Genomic DNA, 21,075 nt, shown 5'->3' with positions numbered 1-21,075 from the left:
TCTTCTCTGGGCATGAGTTGTTCTGAGTGCAGGATTATCAACTCTTAGGAGTAGTTTCCTTGTCTTGCAAAAGTATTTATCTCTTCTCCTCTCCTTAGACCAGCACCAGATATCATGTGGTACAAGAAAGGAGGAGAGCTCCCAGCAGGCAAAACCAAGCTGGAAAACTTTAACAAGGCTCTTCGGATCTCCAACGTCTCTGAGGAAGACTCTGGGGAGTATTTCTGCTTGGCATCGAACAAGATGGGCAGCATTCGCCACACGATCTCGGTGAGAGTGAAGGGTACGTCATCTTTACCTTGCCATCTCTTTCCTTTTCTAAATCTTGGCAACCAGAACCCGAAGGGACGTGTGTGGGGTGGGAGGATGCTCCAGTTTGTTGAAAGGGGCAGCGGGGGCTGTCTCTGTGCTGCATCCAGCCACGCTCGCTTCTTGTCCAAACGGACCTAAAAGCACCGTGAGATGTCATCTCAGCTGGTGTAATTCAGCGCAGCTTCACCCATATAAATGGTTGCGGTTTTGTGCAAAATGGGAGGATCATAGAGAGGGGAAAAGGACCCTCCACCCTCACTGCACCCAGGGAAGCCTGTTTGATGGTGTTGTCATGTCTTAGTCGGACAGTGTGTGGGCAGGGAGGGGATTTGGGATCAGGTAGTGCTGCTGTGTTTCTAACTGGTGCATTTGTGTTTGTTAAAGCTGCTCCATACTGGTTGGATGAACCCCAAAACCTCATCCTGGCCCCTGGTGAGGACGGCAGGCTGGTGTGTCGGGCCAATGGGAACCCCAAGCCTGCGATACAGTGGCTGGTGAATGGCGAGCCTATAGAAGGTGAGCAAGGAAGAATCTGGAATTCCTTTATAAAAAAACGAGCCAAGAACCTCCTGGCTGACTATGAGAACCAGAGCTGCTGTCAGGGTGCCAGGCACCCACTGACCAGTATAATTTGGGGAATGACCTGTTGGAGAGCAGCGTAGGGGAAAGGGACCTGGGGGTCCTGGGGACAGCAGAGTGACCATGAGCCAGCACTGGGCCCCTGTGGCCAGGAAGCCAATGGGACCTGGGGTGGGTTAGAAGGGAGTGGTCAGTAGGTCAGAGAGGTTCTCCTGCCCCTCTGCTCCGCCCTGGGGAGACCACACCTGGAATCTTGTGTCCAGTTGTGGCCCCTCAGCTCCAGCAGGACAGGGAACTGCTGGAGAGAGTCCAGCGCAGCCACCAAGATGCTGCAGGGAGTGGAGCATCTCCCGTGTGAGGAAAGGCTGAGGGAGCTGGGGCTCTGGAGCTGGACAAGAGGACACTGAGGGGGGACTCATTCATGGGGACCAATATGGAAAGGGTGAGTGTCAGGAGGATGGAGCCAGGCTCTTCTCGGTGACAACCAGGGACAGGACAAGGGGCAATGGGTGCAAACTGGAACACAGGAGGTTCCACTTCAATATGAGAAGAAACTTGTTTGGGGTGAGGGTGTCAGAGCCTGGCCCAGGCTGCCCAGGGGGGTTGTGGAGTCTCCTTCTGTGCAGACATTCCAACCCGCCTGGACACCTTCCTGTGTAACCTCATCTGGGTGTTCCTGCTCCATGGGGGGATTGCACTGGATGAGCTTTCCAGGTCCCTTCCAACTCCTGACATTCTGGGATTCTGTGATTCTGTGTGACTGGTGTGCGTGGGCTCCGGCATCACAACATGTAAAACACCTGCTTGTCTGAGATGAGCCCAGTTGAACCGTGTCTTTGTAGGCTGGAGAGGTCATGTAAAATCATTTGGGTTTATCTGGGCTGAGACACAAAGATGTGTAATGATATCGAGAGTCTCATGAATTTTAGCTTAAAATATAATTTAAAGAGCGCTCTCTGTTTTGAAGCTTCTCCTCCCAACCCAAGCCGAGAGGTGGCTGGAGACACCATTGTATTTCGAGACACCCAGATCGGCAGCAGTGCTGTGTACCAGTGCAATGCATCCAACGAGCATGGCTACCTCCTCGCCAACGCCTTTGTCAGCGTCCTGGGTACGTACGGATGGAAATGAACACCCTATATTCAAGCTTTCCCTGCAAGAGTTCTCTGTTTGCTTTCCTCTTTGTTGTTAGCTGTTCTGAGGCTAATGCACAAAGGCCCATGTCTTTTGCAACCCAGCTTTAGAGCAGAAGTCCATTGCTATGGACCTGCGAAGCCAGGCAGGGCTAAGCCAGTCCTGTTGGTGCTAAGATGTGAGCTGATTCATGGAGTGAGGCTACTAAGAGGAAGGATCATAGAACCATAGAACAGTTTGGGTTGGAGGGACCTTCCCAGCTCCCCAGTGCCCCCCCTGCCATGACAGGGACATCTGCACCAGCTCAGGGTGCTCAGAGCCCCGTCCAGCCTGGCCTGGGATGTCTCCAGGGATGGTTCAGCCACCACCTCTCTGGCCAACCTGGGCCAGGCTCTCACCACCCTCAGGGGTGACAATTTCTTCCTCATGTCTGGCCCAAATCTCCCTCCTTTAGCTTAAAACTATCACCCCTAGTCCTATAGCACATACCCTGCTGAAAAGTCTGTCCCCATTTTTCCTACCGGTCCCTTTTTGGTATGGAAAGGCCATAATAAGGTCTCCCTGGAGCCTTCTTTTCTCCAAATGAGAGGGAATGGAGAAGCTCTACTGAGTCTTGAAAGTGCCAAGTAAACAAAAGAGAAGGGAAGGTAGATAAAAACACTTGGAGCAGCAGAAACTAGCCACTGGTTTCTTTTCCTTCTCAATGGCTGTGATTTTTGCTGTTTTCAAGATGTCCCTCCACGGATCCTGGCACCTCGCAATCAGCTCATCAAGGTCATTCAGAACAACAGGACCCGGCTTGACTGCCCCTTCTTTGGCTCCCCGATCCCCACCCTGCGATGGTAAGAGCTGCAGCACGTCCCCTGCCAGCCCGGAGGGGTGGGAAGGGGAGGTTTCCTCCTCTTTCTTCCCTTACAACAGCACTTTGTGGTGTTGTGAGGTTTAAGAACGGCCAGGGGAACACGCTGGATGGAGGAAACTACAAAGCACATGAGAACGGGAGCTTGGAGATGAACATGGCGCGGAAGGAGGACCAGGGCATCTACACTTGCGTCGCAACCAACATCCTGGGCAAAGCAGAGGCCCAGGTTCGCCTGGAGGTCAAAGGTAGGGGCACAAAGGGCTCTGGGTCACAGCGGTCTCTTGGATCTTCTGAAATGTGCAGTAGAAATAATGATTTAGGTTCGGGGAGGTTTGGCTGTGTGCTCCAGCAGTCTGTCAGCAGGACAGGCTATGCAATTTGGAGCTGGAATCCAGAAAATGGTAGAGGTTTCCCTTTCAGTGTTGGAAAAAAAACAGAGCTGTGGATATACCGAAGCTGCGGAAGGGCTTGGTGTGGATACTGAGCTGTGAGATGCCATAAGCAATGCAAACAGAAATACAGTGTTCTCCAGGGTTAACTGATGGCAGTAAAACATTTTCTAAATCAAGTTTCCACTGGAGCTTTCCCTGTTCTGCCAAACTCATTGCTGACTCCGAAAACCGGGCATTTTTCAAAAGGGTCAGCATGACGGCTTGTTAAATTAATTTATTTGCAAGCATTTGTACCAGAGATGATGATTTACTCCAGACAAACGCTTGACGTGCGTGCTTGTCCTTTCCCAGTGACCGCGCTCTTCACCGAGCTCCTCGGCCAAGACCGAGAAGTTTGGTGCCAAAGTCTTTTCTTGGAATCTGTGATCCTTTTTGGCTTTGTGCAGACCCAACCAGGATAGTGCGAGGCCCCGAGGACCAGGTGGTGAAGAGGGGCTCCATGCCCCGGCTCCACTGCCGCGTCAAGCACGACCCCACGCTGAAGCTCACGGTCACCTGGCTGAAGGATGAGGCGCCCCTGTACATCGGAAACAGGTCTGTAGGTAACACTTCCATGGGTTTTCTCTCCCAGGATGGTTGGACTTTTTATAGAAAGTTTCAGGAGTCACCAGGGATGATGTGGATAAATTCGAGTTCCCATCAAGGTGATATTTGACCTCATTCATGTTTATAATAATAAAATGTTCATAAATGTTTATAATGGTTATAAATATGTAAAGGGGGAGTGTCAGGAGGATGGAGCCAGGCTCTTCTCGGTGACAACCAGTGATAGGACAAAGGGTAATGGGTTCAAACTGGAACACAGGAGGTTCCACTTCAATATGAGAAGAAACTTGTTGGGGGTGAGGGTGTCAGAGCCTGGCCCAGGCTGCCCAGGGGGGTTGTGGAGTCTCCTTCTGTGCAGACATTCCAACCCGCCTGGACACCTTCCTGTGTAACCTCATCTGGGTGTTCCTGCTCCATGGGGGGATTGCACTGGATGAGCTTTCCAGGTCCCTTCAACCCCTGACATTCTGGGATTCTGTGATATTTGCCGTTCTTGACACTTTTAGTGTTACTAGCTCCTTCCAACAGGCACTGCCTAGCAATTAAAACTGATTTATCAATTAATCAGAACTTGACTGTAGGTTTTAGTCATATATATTATGAAACAGGTGGGTTAATAATGAGCTACTTCAAAATTAACGTTTCCCTGCTGTGAGTGGTACAGCTGTAATTTCCTTTCACCGCTGACTCGTGAAGCAAGATCTGCTCACAGGACACGAGCCAGGCAGAGGTCAGGCTGTTTTCCTAAAACTGCGATTATTCCAGATATATACCAGAGCACAGGCGCCGGTTCCTTAGGAAATGAGGTCTCCAAGAATAACTCAACCCATCTTTAGCTGATACAATCTTGAGACCAGAGATGTACTCGTGTTCTGCTTGGGTTTTTATTATCTATTTTATATCAGAGAACAGTTAGACCTCAGCCCTGCTGCCGAATGTGCTCAGGAGCAGCGGTGTGAATTATAATTTTCATCCCTTTAAGGATGAAGAAAGAAGACGATGGTCTGACAATATTTGGTGTGGCTGAAAAGGACCAAGGGGATTACACCTGCGTGGCCAGCACGGAGCTGGACAAGGACTTTGCTAAAGCGTATCTCACCGTCCTAGGTAAAGCTCTCCTCCCCTGACACTGAGCCATGTGCTTTATTTTTAACCCACCAGGGCTGACTTCAAGGTCAGACCGAGCCATCCGTGCTCCCAGAACTGTCCTCCGAAGCAGAGCTGCTCAGGGAGGTGCTGGCAGAGCAATTGCTGCAGGACTCGGCAAGGACGCGCTGCCTCCCCTCAGACAACCGCATTGAATTCCAGCCGAAGAAAACTTGCATTTGAGACCCAAAAAAAAATACAGCTAAAAATATCCAAATGTGGACTTTAAAGCTATGTGAGGAGAGTCCTAAATTTGCAAGGGAATTTAGCTGAATGGCAGGGTGCTGAGCAACACCAGGGACGGGGCGGGTGAGGGAGATGCATTTGCAGGATGGGCATCAACCCAGAGTGCCCTACAAAACTGAGAGTGCAATGTGAATCCCGTCTCCCTAATAATTTGACTGGGCTTGATTTATTTCCCCCTTCCTTTTCCCCTAATAGCTAATTAACGCTACAGCAGGTTTGCTGTGCACTACGAGTATGGATACCTTTATTCAGAGCGTGTCTGGGGGAAGGACATACCTACTTGTGTCCCCAGGCAGGATCAAATCCTTCTGAAATCTGTAACTCTGTGTGTAACTTTATTTGCCAGGTGCTCCTTTGGCCACCCAAGCTTAATGACTAAACTAACACCATTAACAACCAATGTCTTACCTTGCAGCCATCCCCGCTAACCGTTCAAGAGAATTACCGAAAGGTAACCATCACTAATTCATTTGTTTTATTTTGTAAATTGGTTTTCGTTTTGCCTTGCCAATAACACCGACAGAAAATCGAGGTGTAGCAGCTGATAAAGGTGGGAGCTGATGCCTCCAAGTCCTGTCCAAGTTGTCCCTGAAAGCCCACTCGGATGGTTATGGGTACAAAGGTCCTGTGCCACATGGGTTTGTGTCCCACAGTGCAAGAATTGTGTTATCCACACCTGGAAACGGTGAGCCCTGACGGGAGAAAAAAATCACATGAATCCCTTGACCTTTATGTGGAAAGAAGTTATTACCGTCCCTGTCATCGCATGGGCTGGTTCTGTGCAAACTTGTGGGTTGTGACAAGATAAAGAAACCAGAATTGTGCCCAGACCATTTAGAATGAGGAGGTGTCTTTATCGAAGCTTTGAGTCCGTTCTATTCTATTTGTTTGCATTTATTTTTCGGACAGGTGCCTGTAGGTTATTGTAAGATCATGCAACACCCCCCGCTATTTTGTGCTTCCACCCCCAGATAACATCAGTTGTCTAGGGAGGAGGCAGGGTTTCAAGGCAAGGCACAATTAGTACACGAGCACATTTGTATTTAAAAAAATGGGCACTTTTCCACCAAGAGCCGCAGGACGTGAACGGTGCCACAGGGCACGTGTCCTCCCCCGGGGCTGGGCTGAGACCAAGGCTTCTCCTCCCGGGAGAAGCGCTGGGAACTGGGACTCCCAGCTCCCGGGACAATCCCAGCCTCATTTGTCTCGTTACTCGGCCAACAGAACGACCCGACCGGCCCCGTGACTTGGAGCTGACAGACCTGGCCGAGAGGAGCGTGCGGTTGACCTGGATCCCCGGCGACGACAATAACAGCCCCATCACAGGTTAGATGGACTCTCTGCCCCATATCCCTCCTGCAGGGAAAACTTGCCTTGTGAGCTGAGCCCTTAACCCATCTCTCCATCTTCTTCTCCAGACTACATCGTGCAGTTTGAGGAGGATCGGTTCCAACCGGGGATGTGGCACAACCACTCCCGCTACCCCGGCAGCATCAACTCGGCCGTCCTGAGCCTCTCGCCTTACGTCAACTACCAGTTTCGGGTGATCGCGGTGAACGATGTGGGCAGCAGCCTGCCCAGCGTGCCCTCCGAGCGCTACCAGACCAACGGGGCACGTAAGTACCATCTGCCCGGCCATTCTTGCCGCCGTAACTTGGTATTTCTAGCATCTGGCCAGCGCTCTCTGTGTAGACTCTTCCCCCATGGCGTATGATGCTGTAACACAAACAGGTTTACACGGGTGAGGGAACGAGTCCACGCATGTGCTGGGGAGTAATTCTCTCTGATAGAGAATCACAGAATCATTTTGGTTGGAAGAGACCCTTAAGATCAAGTCCAAGTATTCTCCTGCCCCATGTCCTGAGAACCTCATCTCCATGTCCAGCCCTCCAGGGATGGTGACTCCAGCACTGCCCTGGGCAGCCTGTTCCAATGCCCCACAGCCCTTTGGGGAAGAAATTGTTCCCCAGATCCAACCTCAACCTCCCCTGGTGCAACTTGAGGCCATATTCTGCAGAGAAGCAAAACTCAAACAGAAAGCATTACGCAAAGGTCACTCCAGCAGAAGCTGGTGAGGGAAAGCCTGGCTTCACCTTACAGAGAAGCTTTCTAAAGAAAGCCTTTCATCCTTTTCTGACCACAGGAAGCTCAGAAGTCTTTTGGAAAATCAAGTGTAAAACTGGCCACAAGCAAAAGGCATTTTGTCCTGGAATTGTTAATTCATTGTCCGCTGCTAGAGCTGGCCAGGAACCCAGGTCGACGCCGGAGTAAAGCGGCTCCGGCCCACGAGCAAGGCTCAGCTCTCCAGTTTGTACACCCAGCCCTTTGTAGAACACTTGGGAAAGTGCATATGAGGAATTCAAAAGAAACTTAGTGTTTTTTGCTGCATTTCTTAATTTCATCACTGCAGAGTTACTTCTGCAATATCTACTGGCATCTAGTGTTGGCTTTTGACATTACACGTCTTGCTCCAGATTTTGAGAGTGTCAGCCTCTGCTCCTGGGGTTGTTTCACAATGGTTGTCTTTCAAAGATTTAGGACATTTAAAAAAGAGGCTCCTAAATAAATGGCCTAGTTTTCAGGAGTGCTGAGAGTCTCCTGTTCCATTAACCTGAATGGGAACTTCTGGAAAAATCAGGCCATTAACTTCTGTCTTGGAAGCACTTTTGGCTTGCACAGTAAAGGGCTTTAAACCACTCAAATGGTCACTTTTCAACATTATAAACTGCCTTTTTTTTTTTTTCTTCTTCTTCTTTTTCTTTCCCAATGTGAATTTCAGGTCCTGAAATAAACCCAACAGGAGTTCAAGGTGCAGGGACCCAAAAAAACAACATGGAGATAACCTGGACGGTGAGTTCTCTGCTGCTTCGCAGCCACCCAGCATCTCCCCATTGCGGCCGCAGCTGCCAGGATGTAGAGAACTCGGAGTCTCTCACATGTGTGATGTCCCATAACATCGAAGATCTTAAAGGAAATAAAAAGCAGAAGGTGCATCTACAAGAGGGGCCACTGTCAGTGCCTGGCAGGAAGTTTGGGATAAAAGCAGTAATTTGGACCAATGTAAGTAGAAGAAAAGAGGAGGGATCACAGACCCAGCTTAGGGAGGATGCTCTGGTCCAATTCCTTAAGCTGTATATAGGGCTTACAGACCAGCTCCTGCTTTTCTTCATGGACCAGCAGGTGTCATCCAGTGTCCGTAAAGAGGAGAGAAACTGCAGTGGGAGGAGGGACTGTAATATAAGGATATAGGTTTTGGTCCTGCCTTGGCTCTAGAGGGCAAGGACTATGTATGTCTCTCTCTGGAAATAAAAGCATTGACCTCCTTTGAGGTTTGCTGATGGAGCATGAAAGAACCAGCTGCTGAACAGAACTTTTTGGAGCTCCATGGTAGAGAAATACAGTTGCTTTTTCTCCTTCTCACTTCATTTTCTTTCTATTTTGGTCCATTAAGCCTCTGAATGCAACTCAAGCTTATGGGCCCAACCTCAGGTACATCGTGAGATGGAGGCGAAGGGACATCCGAGGGAGCTGGTACAATGAGACGGTGAAGACGGCGAGGCACGTGGTGTGGAACACCCCCATCTACGTCCCCTACGAGATCAAGGTGCAGGCGGAGAATGACTTTGGGAGAGCACCGGAGCCTGACACCTTCATCGGCTATTCGGGGGAAGATTGTGAGTATTTGCTCAGCCTGAAGATCCTAAGTGGTTCAGAAGGGCAATGGGTTGGCACCGGGACTTGTTCACAGCACTGCTTGATCTGCTACAAAAATCCAGTTCCAGGCATTAGAAGAAAAAGCCTTGGCCATTAGATTCTGTTCTGGACTCTACTTACATGACCCAAGTCACCCAGCCTCTGCCTTGCTCTCTGTAAGACCCAGATAACACCTTCAGCGTGGAAGGCAGTGAAGATTTCATTTAAGATGAGCTCTGGCTGTGTTCCAATGAACCACATTAAAATTTTGGCCCCCGGCATCCGCAAAGCGCCGAGTTCATCTCAGATGAGAAATGCTACCGATGGCCAAAAGGCTCTTGGTTCATCCTGGACTGGATTCTTGTGCCTCTGATTAGATCCCAGCTTGGGCTCCTGTTTGCAACACACCATAAGCTCAGCTTATCTTTCTTTCAAACTCTCCACCTGGTCATGCAGAACAGCGCCCAGCTTGTTTAAATCTCTTTCCACCTCCTTTCTGGGCTACTGGTATCACCTTCTGTGCTTGTAGCATCCAAGACTCAACTACACTTATCCTGTTAAGATAATGTGGTTTGCTGCCAATGGTTTCATTTTAAAAGAAGTATCAGTTCCTTGCATAGCAGCATCAACTTGGGTTGTGTGACTTTAGGATTATCAAGGAAATTAGGTAAGCCAGCTAAGATGGGGAAATGGGAGGGGAAAAAGGGCAGAAACAATGAGAGTTGAGTAAGAGCTGAGCACTGGAAGCAAAGCTGGGCTTAGCTGAGGGGCTGAGACTGACAAAGCTCCACAAGCACCCGACCGCACCGTTGTCTCTGCGTTACTTGTCTGTGCACTGCCAGGGTTGGTTTTTCCCTAGGTTCACTTGAAAATGTATGGAAAATGTTGAGTTTGAGGAGGATCTGAATAAACCCGCTCGTGTGCTTTATATGGAGGTAAAACTGGGGAGACCAAAGTTCTCGTATCACACCCCAGACATAAATGCATTCCTGCTTGTATCCCGAGGGGTGGGACAAGTTAAAAAACCAACCAAACAAAAAACAACCCCAGTCTCTGCCCTTTCATGTCGGAATTGCTTCACAAATAACTGCACATCTCTACATACAAGCAGGTGATCCCTAAAGAGGAGGTAAAAAACCCAACTGGATCAACATCAGGTTCTGGTCAAATGCAGATGAAGGGATGTGGAAATATCAGGTAGCTTTGTAACTCTTGGGTCTAACGGTGCCGGTATCGTTCACTCGGAGAGGGAGCTGAGCTCGACCTCTCCTCGCTAACGTCACCTCTTGCAGCAGCATCGGGGAAGCTTTGCTATGAACTGGATCACAAATATTCTTGTGATGGTCGCAGAGTGAAATATATTTGTCTTTTTTTCCCCTTTCCCCACTTCCTGAGTTAAAAAGCAATAGTTTTCAAAGCATGCACACATCAGGGAGAAATTGCGGGAGCTGGAGGTAAGTGATGCTGCTCTTGTGTGTGTTTGCAGGGCTGTAGGGGCTGCTCCCTCCACACGAGGGCAGCCAGGAAGCTGAGAACTGGCCTATTACTCTTGTTTTATGCTGTCAGAAATGGAACTGAAGGAAGGAGAAAAGGAGATTGTTATCCCCAGATGGTGGGGCTGCTGCTCACTCTATTTGCAGCAGCCTTGTAATGCTGTGATGGGCAAACCACGGCCAAGGCGAGGGGGGCAGGAGAGGTGTCCGTCTGTCTGACCTCCGGGGTACCGCTGGGTACCTAACGTACGTTCTGCTTTATCCCTGACCGCTCAGATCCCAAGGCTGCGCCTACCGATGTTAGGATCCGGGTTTTAAACAGCACTGCCATTGCTCTGACCTGGACCCGTGTGCACCTGGACACCATCCAGGGCCAGCTCAAGGAGTACAGAGTGAGCAAACCCACATCTCTTCGGCACTGACTATTAATCCCGCTAACCTCCTCACAAGCCAGGGTGGCCGCGGTGGTGGAGCTGCCCGCGATGGGGATGACAGCAAACTCTCCTTTGGTGTGTCCTGGCTCCAGAGCTGCCAGAACCACGGGCTGATCGGCTCTGGGGGGAATAACCTCGGATAGGTACAAACAGGCTGGTTTTGGTGTCATCCCCACAGTACCTACATCATCTTTTAATGAACATCAACCCTTACAAAGCCTAAACCCAGTAGTTTGTACTAACAAGCAACTAAATCAAGCGTGGATCCCGTTTGTTCACTTACTGCTAAGGGAAAATCCCAGCGTTTCTGTACAGAGGACAAACCCTGTTCAAAACAAGCAAAAGTCTGGACAGAGCCCCTTCTGGCAGAGTTAAGGACGTTACCAAGAGCCCGTGTCCTACAAGCAGTTATAACATTTCAAATCCAATAATCCGCTGGGCATAAAGCAAGCTCTCTGGGCACTGCTTTCATTCTTTTCTGCCTCTGCTCTGTCATTCTGGTCTGTTTTCTGAATGCATCTTATTTCTGCATGAAATAAGATTTACAGTTGGGGCTTCAAATGGGATACTTTGCCAGTTCAGACTTTCCTTTGTGCCTGGACGCGTCCCACCTTTCCTTATACACCACTACAGCACTAATCCGGGTAGAGGGGGAAAATAACTTGATGGTTGGTGTCTGAGAGACAGAAACAGCTCTTTGTAGTCTGAGCTTAGCTGGTTTTGCTCTGTGACCTTTGGTAAGCACTTAACCCCATGCTTCAGCCTCCTCCTTGGGTAACAACACTCACCTGCATCACTGGGGGGATGCGGAGCTTCATTAATTGCTCTAAGAGGCTTCTGCAGCCGAGAGCTGCTCTTTGGAAAGGCAAAGTTTTGCTATGCTTTGTAAATGAAAAAAAAAAACAATTGCACTTACTTAAATGGGAAAAGCTTCACTTGCCATGCATGTTTCTTGAAGGCCTATTTCTGGAGAGACAGTAGTTTGCTGAAGAACCTGTGGGTCTCCAAAAAACGGCAGTATGTGAGTTTTCCTGGAGACCGAAACCGGGGCATAGTGTCCCGGCTGTTTCCTTACAGCAACTACAAGCTTGAGATGGTTGTAACCAACGGGCGAGGAGATGGGCCACGCAGTGAAGTTAAGGAGTTCCCCACCCCAGAAGGAGGTAGGTCCCAGGGGGGGTTGCAGGCACTGTCCCTGGGGTGTGGGATGGGAGAGGTTGGGGTGGTTCAGCTCTGCTGGGGAGGTCATAGAATCACAGAATCATTTTGGTTGGAAGAGACCCTCAGGATCATTGAGTCCAACCACAGCACTAACCCATGTCCCTAAGAACCTCGTCTAAACGCCTTTTTAACCCCTCCAGGGATGGTGACTCCAGCACTGCCCTGGGCAGCCTGTTCCAATGCCCCACAGCCCTTTGGGGAAGAAATTGTTCCCCAGATCCAACCTCAACCTCCCCTGGCGCAACTTGAGGCCGTTTCCTCTGCTCCTGGCGCTTGTTCCTGGGGAGCAGAGCCCGACCCCCCTGGCTCCAAGCTCCTTTCAGGCAGTTCAGAGATCAGAAGGTCTCCCCTCAGCTCCTGTTCTCCAGCTGAACCCCCCAGGTCCCTCAGCCGCTCCCATCACACTTGTGCTCCAGGTCCTTCACCAGCTTTGTTGCCTCCTCTGCCTCCTCTCTAGTATTTCAATGTCCTCCTTATGATGAGGGGCCCAAAACTGAACACAGATGTGCCAGGGACAAGTTTTAGCTGAGCAGCTTCTGGGCAGCATCACTGTCACACGGCACTGCCGCATCCCTTCGTCACCGCAGGGCAGGTGACGTCTCTGCAGCTACACTTAGAGCTCATCAATCTGAAAAAAAATCCCCTTCAGGTCCTTAGAACACATCAGCAAGGAGCATTTAGGCTGAACAAGAGAACTGTTTGCACAACCTCTCCAGTGGCGCAGCACCGTGCCCTTGATTTGCTGCCTGACCTGCAAACGTGGCTGCACCTCCCCATGGTGAGCGAGACAGGAGTGAATATATTCATCTTGCTCAGGACAATCTCTGTGAGACCTGAGTACTTTTGTTCTGAAAGGATGTCACTAATACCCCTGTCAGGCTTTTAAGGCAAGAGCGCCACGTTCTTCTGTTTAAAGAGCTGGTGTCAAGGATGAACTTGAGATTTTAATTTTCTTGCTGTCACTGGAGCTATTTATAGACACGCCAATAACTTTTCGTGGGCGCTGCACTTTTGGTGGCTGGCAATGAATCGTCCTATAGCACAGATGGGTTTTGGTACAGTATGTTACAAAAACGCAAGAGGAGAAACCAGTAGAGGCTGGAAAAAAAAAATCCCATCTCAACTACCACAAAATCCTATGGGGTCTTCTTTCTTTTCCTCTTCACCCTATTGCTGTTGTACAAGAATACAGAATCACACAGAATCCCAGAGTGTCAAGGCTTGGAAGGGCCCTGGAAAGCTCATCCAGTGCAATCCCCCCATGGAGCAGGAACACCCAGATGAGGTTACACAGGAAGGTGTCCAGGCGGGTTGGAATGTCTGCACAGAAGGAGACTCCACAACCCCCTGGGCAGCCTGGGCCAGGCTCTGCCACCCTCACCAGGAACAAGTTTCTTCTCAAATTTAAGTGGAACCTCCTGTGTTCCAGTTTGAACCCATTACCCCTTGTCCTGTCACTGGTTGTCACCAGAAGAGCCTGGCTCCATCCTCCTGACACTCCCCCTTTCCATATTGATCCCCAGGAATGAGTCCCCCCTCAGTGTCCTCTTGTCCAGCTCCAGAGCCCCAGCTCCCTCAGCCTTTCCTCACACGGGAGATGCTCCACTCCCTGCAGCATCTTGGTGGCTGCGCTGGACTCTCTGCAGCAGTTCCCTGTCCTGCTGGAACTGAGGGGCCACAACTGGACACAAGATTCCAGGTGTGGTCTCCCCAGGGCAGAGCAGAGGGGCAGGAGAACCTCTCTGACCTACTGACCACCCCCTTCTAATCCATCCCAGGAATAGCATCTCCCAGTCCTGTCTCTTCTGTAAGATTTTCTTGGATGCTGTCACTATTTTCTAAGGATTTTCAATTGACCAGCCACAATTGAGCTTGTTTAAAAAGGAAGGACTCAGTAGGTGCATTTTGATGGAGCTGTTTGCTGTGTGCTAGAGACATCGGGGGTACATAAATGCCTTTGGGGTAGATATATGCATACGCAGGTGGCATTGATTGAAACAATTATAGCTGATTATTCTCTTGTCATAAGTAAACTGCTGATTTGGGGTTTTTTTCTTTTCCTATCCACTAAGCGATTTTTATTGACTATATATTGATGTCTAGGAGATTGAATGATATTCTGCAGAACTTCTCTTTAAAAAATAAATTGCTAATCTCTCAAATCTGAGAGCCAAGTCTTTCCCCAGTCAAGGCACTGCAATTATGAGCAAACCAGGAGAATAATTTAATGCAAGAATGTATAATGCTTTCCTTCCTTTACTAGCTTTGAAAAAGCAGCTCTTCCTCAGGGTAAGGACCACTGTATATGTGCAAGATCTCTAGGCATTAACAACACAAAGATGCTTTGCAATAGGAGAAGCCGCTAGCCTATTTTTCACCATTCCAACAGAGAAGAAGATGAGATGGCAATGTTGGGCTGATGGAGGCTGGAAAAGACCAGTAAATTATGGCTACAGAAGGGCGGTTTGAAGGGTGTCACAGCTCTGCTTCACGGCTGTAGCATCTTTGGGGGGTGGCGCTGCATGGAGGGCAGCGGTACCCAGGGGTACCCAGCACAGGGATGGTGCTGCTGGGGTTGCATGTGGAGCTGCTCTGGTTCTCCTCCCCGCACACACGCTGCTGAAAACCCTGGGCTGCCGCATGGTTTCTGGCACAGATTCTTATTCAATCCGTTTCTGACCTTTCAGCTGTGCGCGCGTTATCTGCCTGTGTGCGTATTTATGAGTATCTTGAGCGCATCGCTCAGCCCGCGATTGTATACAGTATTGTAAGGTATGTTATCTTGTATGTTTTCTTCTTCTTTCCCTCTCCTTCCTGGTCCCATCCTCCTCCCAAGTGCCCAGCTCCCCCAGGTATTTAAGAATCCGACAGCCAAATCTGGAAAGCATCAATCTGGAGTGGGATCACCCAGAGCATCCCAATGGAGTCCTCACAGGATACAGCCTTAGATATCAAGCCTGTACGTTCTACATCTTATCTTCTCGGTGCTAATAATTAAAGCTTTAGATATTTTCCTTGCTGCTAATGATCTCCTCACCTAGCACAGAAAGATCTCTGTAAGGAACTGGAGGCTTTCACCATGAGATGAGACAGGCTGGTGTTGGAGAGGAGTCCTGGAATGGTGCTGAGCAGATGCAGTCACCCAGGGAGGGTTGCAGATGCTCAGCACTTCTCCAGACTTGATCATTGAAGGGAAAGAAGTTTGATCTCTGACTTAGAAAGACCTTTAAGCACAACCTGAGTAGTTTCTGTGCTCACTTAAAAATAAGGGGTGCTGCCTGTGTGCCCTCCAGAGCCCAGCACGATGCTCAGGGCAGTACGGCCTCTCTGGGACCCTGGCACTTGTGCTATGCCCATCCTTGGCCACCTGTACAACCCTGAATGTCCCCGATTGCAGGTCCCCCAGCCAGTAAGTCACCAGCAAAGTGTATTTAGCAGCAGCTAGAGCTCTGAGCACACGTGGCCCCACACCGACCGCAGGTCTGGTCCTGAGGACGAGGTGACAAAGTAGATTGCGAAGTGTATTTCTGCAACAAGGCTGAAGCCACCACGACATGCCTTTCCTCCCCAGTTAACGGATCCAAAACGGGCCGAACCCTGGTAGAGAACTTCTCTCCTAACCAGACAAGGTTCACCCTGCAAAGGACAGACCCCATCTCGCGCTATCGCTTCTTCCTGCGCGCACGGACCCAAGTGGGAGAAGGAGAAACCTTAGTGGAGGAGTCGCCAGCCTTGCTGAACGAAGGTATGTGCAGCAGCAACCTCTCTGGTCTCCGTGTGAGCTAAATGAAGGGCAGATGTGGGTGATTTTATGTGGCTTGAAGGCAGTGAACCCCAGGCAGGGGGGATGGTGCCACTTTCTTGTCACCCCATAAACAGCAGCTGACCTGACCCTCCAAAGCGAAGCCCCAACTCCCAGACTCATAATCAGATAAAATGCCCATTGTGGGACATTCATCAAACTAAGTGAAAGTTCAGGAGCCCTGAGGGAGCTCAGGGAGACAAAAGCTGGCTCTTTCCTTTCCTTAGCATCTGCTAAAAGACCTATGATTTGGTTAGTGCTCTGATTTAATGGGGGTTTTGTCTCCTTTCCTCCATCTCCCCCTCCCCAACTAATGGCTCTGAGTAGGAAAAGTAATTCCTACTGATGACCCAGTGGAAATGAAATGCTTCCTGACACCTCTCAGGTGGGCTCCATCATCACTAATTGATGCGACAGGATGGGAGATGGGGCTGCATATGCTATGAAAAGAATAAAATCAGCTAAGTTACACCCTGGCAAACATGCGAGGGGGCATGTCATTGCTTTTAAAGGGAGCTTTGCTGAACAAACTGCTAGAGCACAGGGATTGAAGTTGGTGCTGGTAGTCAATAGTTCTCATTGTTTCATATACATCTGCTTTACTGGGTTTGTTTCTATACGCTGGTAACAGCGACTGTTAGCAGAGCACAGCTAAATAATACCTATAGCCAACTGCTGTCGAATATTGCTGAATTATTTGTGTAGGAAACAGCAGGTACAGTGTACGCCAGCGTGACAAGGTAAGGTCCCTGTCCACGGGGTCGGGGATGTGGATGGGCGGTGACACCCAGGGACAAGCTGCTGCCACTTAGCAGAAGGACAAAGCATTGGTCATTAAGCAGCAAGAATAACTGAAGTTGTTTACAGGCTAAAGTTACATAAACGTGGCAAAGTCTGACCCCAAAACATGAGACCCCGAGGTACAACACAACACAGGCGAGTTCTGTTAATGACAGGCGCGTAAGTACGATTAGCGGCTCTAAATTCCCACTTGGATACGAAGGTACCTGCTTTAAAGCTACACGTGAAAGATGAGTTTGGAATCCAAAACAAGAAAAAGCAGATTAAGAAAATTAAACCCATCAATGCATTCAGAGGTTGTTTTCTGCTTGCCAGACTCATTCACCTGAGAAGTTTAAATAAAACCCATCTCTCTGATGTTCTGTGCCAAAGACTCCAACCCACACAAGGCAGGGCGAGCAGTGATATTAGAATTACACTAGAAAAACTAAGGCGAAATTCAGAGTGTCAAAATCAGTCCTTGCTGGGATTAGATAGAAGCATCTGCTTAAGCACTTTGCTTAATTGACAGCACTGGAATCTGCCGCGGCGCTTGTGTGTGTTTAACCGGGGATCTCCATCTCCATGGGGACGTCCTTGCTCGCTGCACCCCAGGAGGGTGACAAGTTGTCGCTAACGCATTTATTGCCTCTCTCTCAAGTCTCCGCTGACTGCGTGCAAGTGGTCCCGTGTCTCTCGTTGGTGTGTTCTGGTTGTTTTATCTATTCCTCTCTTTTTCTCTTCCCTTCTCTTCTACGCTCTCCTCGTATTCCCCTCTCTATCCTTGGCGCTGCCCTCTGAAGCCACGCCAACCCCAGGTACCGTACCAGCGGAGGAGGTAACAGGCATGGGGACAGGCTCGCTCCAGCTCGCTCGCGTGCGCTGGCAATTAAGCATGCACTCATTAACCCTTTCAATGGGAAGGCGAAGTGTCAGGAGTCTAAATTGGGCATATGAAACGACAGCAGGTAAAACGAGGCCACACAGACCCCACGCAGGGGTCTGCAAAGATTCAAATCATTTGGTTGGAAGAGACCCGTAAGATCATAGAGTCCAAAATACCTTTGAGCGGGGCTTAACAGCCTCCCAGATGCCTAATGGCAGCCAAACCCGCCAACACCACAGCCTGCACAAGCAAAAATGGGAGTTGAGTTGCCCTATTAAAGAGGTTTTTAATCCCAGGTCTGCACCAAGCCCTCTCCCTTTTTAAGCCTCAACATTCCTGCCTTGTGAAATACAGAAGAACACCTACCGGCCCTCTCTGGCTCAATGGCATCTGTCTGTGCTCCGTCCTGCAGTAATTAAGCTGCATTTTTACACTATTGCTGCTGGAGCAGGTCTGTGTTGCAGCGTAGGGGCACCACGAGCCCCAAACCTCCCCGTCCTTTTCTTAGGGATTCCATAGAGGAGAATCCATTTGGTTCCAGGTGCCCATTGAAAGGGTTAAGGACAACATTTGTGCCACAGCTGTGCATGTCTGCATGCGAGGCTATTGCTGGCTTTGCCCTCGATCACGAATTTCTACAGCAACGTTGAAGCAGAGAGCAATGGGTTTTTCTCCCGGGGAGGGGCAGCATCTCTACCCGCTTTCAAGGAAACCCAAATCCTCAGTCACCCAGTGTCAACCCTGCAAAGTCCAAAGCACCAGCACAACTCGCGGTTGCCCAAAGGACACTCGCCTCTTATGAAAGCACTTACGAAGACTCTGGTGTGCACCGAGGGCTCTGTAAGAGCTGCTGCTTTGCCTTTCTGGGGCTCCCCAGGGAGGAACAGCTTCTTAGGGAAGAGTCTTCCCAAGCAATACAAGTGCAGGACCCGCTCTCTGTACCTGTAGGTTTTGCTTTCCTACCTCACAGATGATTCTCCTCCTTTTCTTTTGTTGCAGTGATGTCTCTCTACCCAATATTATTTTGCGTTCTTTTTTTTTCCCTTTCTGAATAGATGCCAATCTTTTTCTTGCTATATTTTATTCTTCCTTGAAAAAAAAAAAGGGGGTAACAGATTGGTCTGCTTTGGGTGGTGTAAACTGAAAAGAGATGTACACTTTCAGCTTTGAGGAGCTCTATCCTCTGAGACCAGGAGGGCTGTTTTGCTTCTATAGCTCATAATTCGACCAGGGTTTAGCTTATCCACAAGAATCTGGCTTTTCTTTGTGGATCAGGATCACCTTCTTAAAGTACTTTCCTACTTGCAACGGATATCGCTGAACTTTGAAAACACAGCGCGATCTCTTTCTCCTTCCGGCATCATGTCATTTAGAGCATAATTTCTTATACCACATTGCCATTGTAAGGATAATTCTACAAGAGCAGAGCCCACTGGTCCCCTACCCCTCTATTTTTTACCTTCTGCTAGGAGAAACCGTAAAAAGGAAACACACACCAGGGCTGAAATACATCTCAGAGCCAGGAAATGGCGTAGTCGGCCGTTCAGCGCTAACTCAGCCGCATCCAGAGCATCCTCACCGTGCTGCACGAGAAACCGAGGCAACACAAACCGCAGCACCACCCAGCACCCACCTCTGTCTCGCTCTCGAGCGGGATGTCACTTCTCATTAGGACACGGGGCAGGTGCGGGAGCTGTTACACAATCCGAGCTGCGTTTGTCCCGAGAGGCTGTTTCTCTTCCTAACAAGTACGGGCTTCACGTGAAATACTGTTTGACCTTTCTCGCAAGATTCGTTTCCACTCAGTGACCTAGATTTTGTAGATTTTTATGGGTTTGCAGTGGAAGTTGCCTTAAATTGCACTAAAATTCTCTTTGTCATGGGCTGCTGGCACTAAAAAGGACAAAAAGGTCCTTTTTTTCCCCCTTACATATACAGGATCGTAGCTGTTCTGTGTGTCTCTGCGAAACTGGACCAGCTTGATGAAATCAAAGTGAAGTGCAGGGATTTACCCATAGGAAAGGCTTCACTTTTCCTAAGCCAGACCTGGACAAAGGGAGAGGTGATGTGGGAACAGAGGTGCCATCTAAAAGGGGCTCTTATTTATGCTATGAATGAGAAAAAGGCAAAACAGTATCCTATACTACATCTATGTATGGGAAAAACATCACCAGGGTCCATAAAGAGTGTTGGTCTTAGGCTTTAAGGACAAAAACATTGACTTTTCTCTGTTCCCTTCTTGTCTCTCCATAATTAGGAATTGGAGGAGAAAGATCCTCTTGTTCGTTCTAGAAACAGAGGGCAGCAGAAACAGAGAGAACTGCTGAGCCTTCTCTTTCAGAGGCTGCTCAATTGCTCCTTTCTATTCTTGAATTTCTTACAGCTATCAGATTTGGAACACTTTATCTTTGTGGTAAAGACTTCCCAGTTCCCTTCTGTTGCTAAAAACCGGGAGAGGACATGAAGGAAAAAGATAATAATAAAAAAATCTCTGAAAATGTATTTGACTAATCATCAAAATTCATGAAAAATTAATCAAATTTCTCCAAGGCTAATTATTTTGTAGACACACCCAAGGGAAAGCTTTTACTACAGCCTAACAACATGTTAAAAGCACCTTTAAATAATTAAAGAGCTGTATAGATGCGTATTGTTTCCTGTATTTTGCAAAAAAAACCCTGCTCAACTACTCCCGGAACTGCTACACTACTCAGAGCAGGACTTAAGTCCCTCTCTTAAGAGACTCCCACTTTAAAATCTCTCTTTTGCTTTTATGATTCTGCCTCTCAGTTGTTTGTAGTTTTCTTTGGTTTTCCTAATCTGAGCCCCTGCACACTTTTTGGGCTCCTTTTTAGCGGCCCATTCGCGGAGCTGCGGCAAAGAGCGCGGCCGTCCCGCCGCAAGCATCTCTCATTACTCAGCCTATTAATTGCTACAGCCAGACCGCTGCAACCCCTGCCCATTAGAACAGCAAATCTCCTCCCCACCGGCCCCCTCGCTCTCCATTACCTGACAGGGTAATGCATCTTGCAGACAGAAAAAGCAATTTCTGTCTTGCAAAGATGGGGCCTGTTAATGAGCTGAACGGTCGTTTGGATGTTTCCAGGAAGATGGGCTGATGCTACGGCGGGAGCGAGGGAATGGGAATTGCTATTCCTGGCTTTTACTCTGGGGTTTGAGTGGGTTTGGGCAATTTCAAGCCTGTTTGAAATAGCATTTTTTGGGTGCTGCTCTGCTCTGCAGTTGGGAAAGCGGCAGCACCTTCTCCGCACCGTCTCCTATCACACAAATGCCAGATGCTTGGTCCTGTACCTAAAGTTAAACCGACTGTTAGCAAAGCCCTTGAGTGAACCTGACATTGTGAATGCAGAAAAGAAATTCAGCTACTCTGCAAAGCTCAGAAACATTATACCTGATCGAGTATTGCAACCATATTTTTAGAATGAAGCATGTGATTTCTAGATTTCCAAATTAAGCGGGTCTGCAAAT

The 21,075-nt window shown here is 49.0% G+C and overlaps 1 protein-coding gene across 1 annotated transcript in view; it reads left to right on the top strand.

Annotated features, from left to right (window-relative positions):
• The window catches only part of NFASC (neurofascin), a gene marked incomplete at its 5' end in the record, with an annotated part of 52,015 nt that overhangs the window by 11,610 nt on the left and 19,330 nt on the right, over window positions 1–21,075 (top strand). The window contains 18 exon segments of the mRNA XM_080358164.1: window positions 99–283; window positions 697–828; window positions 1,859–2,002; window positions 2,756–2,867; window positions 2,966–3,132; window positions 3,726–3,873; window positions 4,868–4,992; window positions 5,693–5,728; window positions 6,502–6,603; window positions 6,696–6,893; window positions 8,057–8,127; window positions 8,729–8,951; window positions 10,740–10,855; window positions 11,856–12,060; window positions 14,955–15,077; window positions 15,690–15,863; window positions 17,504–17,527; window positions 17,530–17,538. Coding sequence (XP_080214290.1) covers window positions 99–283; window positions 697–828; window positions 1,859–2,002; window positions 2,756–2,867; window positions 2,966–3,132; window positions 3,726–3,873; window positions 4,868–4,992; window positions 5,693–5,728; window positions 6,502–6,603; window positions 6,696–6,893; window positions 8,057–8,127; window positions 8,729–8,951; window positions 10,740–10,855; window positions 11,856–12,060; window positions 14,955–15,077; window positions 15,690–15,863; window positions 17,504–17,527; window positions 17,530–17,538 — 2,294 coding nt within the window.

This window comes from Nesoenas mayeri (genome assembly GCF_963082525.1).
Source record: "Nesoenas mayeri genome assembly, chromosome: 23".
NCBI classification, from domain to species: domain Eukaryota; kingdom Metazoa; phylum Chordata; class Aves; order Columbiformes; family Columbidae; genus Nesoenas; species Nesoenas mayeri.
Note: the sequence above shows the minus strand (reverse complement) of the source record. Positions and strands in the feature narration are given on the sequence as shown.